This window comes from Cebus imitator, unplaced genomic scaffold (genome assembly GCF_001604975.1).
Source record: "Cebus imitator isolate Cc_AM_T3 unplaced genomic scaffold, Cebus_imitator-1.0 Scaffold91, whole genome shotgun sequence".
Classification (NCBI taxonomy): Eukaryota; Metazoa; Chordata; class Mammalia; order Primates; family Cebidae; genus Cebus; species Cebus imitator.
Window position 1 is genome coordinate 2,416,528 of NW_016107406.1, and position 4,174 is coordinate 2,420,701.

Here is a 4,174-nt window from a genome sequence, read left to right on the forward strand (position 1 = left end):
AAAAAAAAAAAAAAAAGTTTGGAGGCCAAGGTGGGCGGATCACCTGAGGTCAGGAGTTCAAGACCAGCCTGACCAACATGGTGAAACCCCATCTTTAAAAAAAAAAAAAGGATGCAGACAGCTCTGATTCCAGCGCCAGCTCATGCCTCTTCATCTCGGGGAGGAGAGGGAGTGGTTTGTTGAGGCAAACGCCTACCCATCAAGGGCCAAGCACTGGGGTATAGGCAGCCACATGGGGAATATCCCATGATATTCCCCACCACAACCTTAATTAGAGGTGGTTTTTCTTGTTCTCATTTTACCATAGGCGAAAACCGAGGCCCAGCATATACCTTACCCAAGGTAACATCCCCAGGGCCATTTGTCCTTCATAGTTCAGAGCTGGACTCAGAAAGCAGTTGAGAAAAGTGTGGAATGACCCCAGATTCGGGAAGGCAAGTCTGGCCTTGTAAACCGAAAGGCTCCTCAGGCGGCGGGATGGGAGAGTGAAGATCCTCAGGCCCCAAACACCCCCCCAATGCCACCATCACGCTCACACGGAAGTGCGGAGGGAGACTGGTGTGCTGTCAGCTGGCTGGCCAGTCCAGGGGATTAAATGTAAATGCATCAGCGGAGGCAGGAAGTCGGGCGGGTTGGGGAGGAGGTGGGGGGTAACTAAATCATTATTATTCATTAACTGGAATGCATTTCCCAGATTACTCCAAGCTGGAGTAGGGAAACTGTCACCTAGGTGGTAGGGGAGAGGGGCACGGGGTGGGAGGGGGAAGCAGGCCTCCCAGTTGCTGCAGTTCACGGTATGCCAGGTCCCACCCCCTCAGAGGCGGGGCTGAGGCTGAGCCCGGCCAGCCTCACTTCTCCATCCCTCTGAGAACCCAGATAGGGGCAGAGCTTGGGTAGGAGAGCCTGGCCCTGCTGTCCCCACCGGACGGAGGCACCATGCCCTCAGTCCATTTGTGCTCTTCAGCCAGGACACCAGACATGGTCCAAACCCCTGCAGGGCTGACTGCAGCAACTCCCTGACACTCAGGAAGGCCCAGGCTGGGCAGGCAATACCTGCTCCCGACAGCCATGTGAGTAGCTACTCCCCCCATCCCCAAACCCCAGATCCTGGAGAGGCCACTGCACCCAGCCCAAGCCACCAGACCCTTGGGGCTGTGCACCCTGCTGGGAAATCACCCCTGGGGGCTGCTCCCTGCCTCTCTCATTGTTCTGGTGGAGATGGGTGGGGAAATCATTCTGATTAGGGCTAGGAGCTCTAGCTCAGGCCAGGTTTGGAGTAATGAACCCTGAGTCTCTCGGGGCTTAAGAGAGTTGATGATGCTGGGGGTAGGGAACAGAAACTGGAAGGCCTCTAGAGAGGAAAAGATGTCCTGGGTAGAGGGCACTGGAGGAGATTAAGCAAGAGGAAACAGGCTTAGGGGAGGGGAAAGGGAGCAAGGCCTTAAAGACCCAGGTTCGGGGTGCTGGGGGAACCTGGGAAGGAGGGGGAGCATCTTCCTTCCTTTCAGCTCAGGGTGGCCATGGGGCCCTGATTCCCTGTCCTGGAGGAGAGGAGAGGTGTGAATCCTTTCCTTATTGACTCAGATCCTAGCAACAGCACCTGCTCCCCTGTTGACAGAAGCAGGAGTTCCTGCAGGACCCAGGACCCCTCCCCCTGTCCTCAGGATGTGGCAGCAGGACCATGACACTGGAGGACTGAGACCAGGGAGTGGCGGGAAGGTCAGGGACAGATGAGAACCACAGAGAAGCGAGGCTCTGCCCACTGGCCCCTCTTCCCTCTCCTCTGGGCTCAGCCTCAGCCCTGGGGATATGGGGGAGTCCCTCTCCTTGCTGCTGGCATCTCCACGTTCACTGCCACGCATCCCCTCCTGCTGCTTCTCCCTCCAGCTCCCAGGAAGGACCCTGTTGCTAGTGTGGAGCAGACGAGTCAAATTTATGGGCTGGAAGTCCTACCCGGAGGCTGCTTACTGAGCTGTGATGGCTACAAGGATAGATGGGGGGAAGGGCTCAGGGTGCCCGAGACCTGGCCCGCTGGAGCCTGTCACCTGATGGCTGGAGACCACTACACACCAGCCGGCCTGGGCCTTTCTTTCTGCTCATTTAGGGGCCTCCCCTGTGGAGGCAGGGATACACAAAATGCCTTGGGGCTGGATAGGCCCACCTTTCAGTCTAAACAGAGGCCTAAACACAGCTGCCCAGAAGAGGCAGATAACAGAAACAGGTAAAGCTGACCGGGCGTGGTGGCTTACGCCTGTAATCCCAGCACTTTGGGAGGTGGGCGGATCACGTGAGGTCGGGAGTTCGAGATCAGCCTGACCAACAAGGAGAAACCCCATCTCTACTGAAAATACAAAATTAGCCGGGTGTGGTGGCACATACCTGTAATCCAAGCTACCGGGGAGGCTGAGGCAGAAGAATCGCTTAAACCCAGGAGGCAGAGGTTGCAGTGAGCCAAGATCACTCCATTGCACTCCAGCCTGGGCAACAAAAGCAAAACTCTGTCTCAAAAAAAAAAAAAAAGAAAGAAATGGCTAAAGCTGGCTGGGTGGGGACTATCCGAGGGGCGGCCGCCAGTGAGCTCTGCTAGTTGCGGCTATATAGGACATATGTGCTGCCAGATCTGATTTTTCAATAGAAACCAGATAGTTTTTATATAAATGTTTAATTGGCTATTAATTGAAAACTTCTACATATCAGCGAACATGGTAGAGCCCACAGCCTGTGGGTCTGCGCCCCTGGATTACCCTACAGTCCCATCCTAACTCTGGCCACCCCATCCTCCAGGCATGCCGGCTGCTGCTCCAAGACTCTCCTGTCTCCAGGACCAAGATGATGCCCAACAACACTGAGGAGGTGCCCAGCTCCATTCCCAAGGGGGTTCTGGGGCTCTCCCTCGCCCTGGCAAGCCTCATAGTCACCGCAAACCTGCTCCTGGCCCTGGGCATCGCTTGGGACCGCCGCCTGCGCAGCCCACCTGCTGGCTGCTTCTTCCTGAGCCTGCTGCTGGCTGGGCTACTCACGGGTCTGGCGTTGCCCACGTTGCCAGGGCTGTGGAGCCAGAGTCACCGGGGTTACTGGTCCTGCCTCCTCCTCTACTTGGCTCCCAACTTCTCCTTCCTCTCTCTGCTCGCCAACCTCCTGCTGGTGCACAGGGAGCGCTACATGGCAGTCCTGAGGCCCCTTCAGCCCCCTGGGAGCACACGGCTGGCCCTGCTCCTCACCTGGGCAGGCCCCCTGCTCTTTGCCAGTCTGCCTGCTCTGGGGTGGAACCACTGGACCCCTGGTGCCAATTGCAGCTCCCAGGCTATCTTCCCAGCCCCCTACCTCTACCTCGAAGTCTACGGGCTCCTGCTGCCCGCCGTGGGTGCTGCCGCCTTCCTCTCTGTCCGTGTGCTGGCCACTGCCCACCGCCAGCTGCAGGACATACGGCGGCTGGAGCGGGCAGTGTGCCGCGATGCACCCTCGGCCCTGGCCCGGGCCCTCACCTGGAGGCAGGCAAGGGCGCAGGCTGGAGCCATGCTGCTCTTTGGGCTGTGCTGGGGGCCCTATGTGGCCACGCTGCTCCTCTCAGTCCTGGCCTACGAGCAGCGCCCGCCGCTGGGGCCTGGAACTCTGTTGTCCCTCCTCTCCCTGGGAAGTGCCAGTGCAGCAGCTGTGCCTGTGGCCATGGGGCTGGGCGACCAACGCTACACAGCCCCCTGGAGGGCAGCTGCCCAAAGGTGCCTGCAGAGCCTGTGGGGAAGAGCCTCCCGGGGCAGTCCCAGCCCTGGCACTGCCTATCACGCAAGCAGCCATAGCAGCGTCGACCTGGACTTGAACTAAAGGAAGGGCCTCTGCTGACTCCTACTAGAACATCCGTCCATCCCGGCCACCCAGCCTGTCTCCACGTCTCTACATCAGAGCCCCTGCCTCTGTTTGGCCCCACACTGACTGAATAAAATTCCTCTGGCCGTTTATGGTTATCTCATTCCATATCTCAGAAAGGGCGATGCAGGAGGAAATGGCTCAACATGCCAGCAATAGAAAGAACCTACAAACAGGCCAGGCACAATGGCTCACGCCTGTAATCCCAGCACTTTAGGAGGCTGAGTTGGGTGGATCACAAGGTCAGGAGTTCAAGACCAGCTTGGCCAATATGGTGAAATCCTGTCTCTACTAAAAATACAAAAATTAG

General features: G+C 57.7%; 1 protein-coding gene across 1 annotated transcript; it reads left to right on the forward strand.

Annotated features, from left to right (window-relative positions):
• The first annotated feature begins 790 nt into the window (after positions 1 to 790).
• GPBAR1 (G protein-coupled bile acid receptor 1) lies at positions 791 to 3,956 on the forward strand. Its single transcript, XM_017535116.2, has 2 exons — positions 791 to 1,070; positions 2,785 to 3,956. The coding sequence occupies exon 2, from the start codon at positions 2,830 to 2,832 to the stop codon at positions 3,820 to 3,822; it is 993 nt and encodes a 330-aa protein (XP_017390605.1). The 5' UTR covers positions 791 to 1,070; positions 2,785 to 2,829; the 3' UTR covers positions 3,823 to 3,956.
• The last annotated feature ends 218 nt before the right edge of the window (positions 3,957 to 4,174 follow it).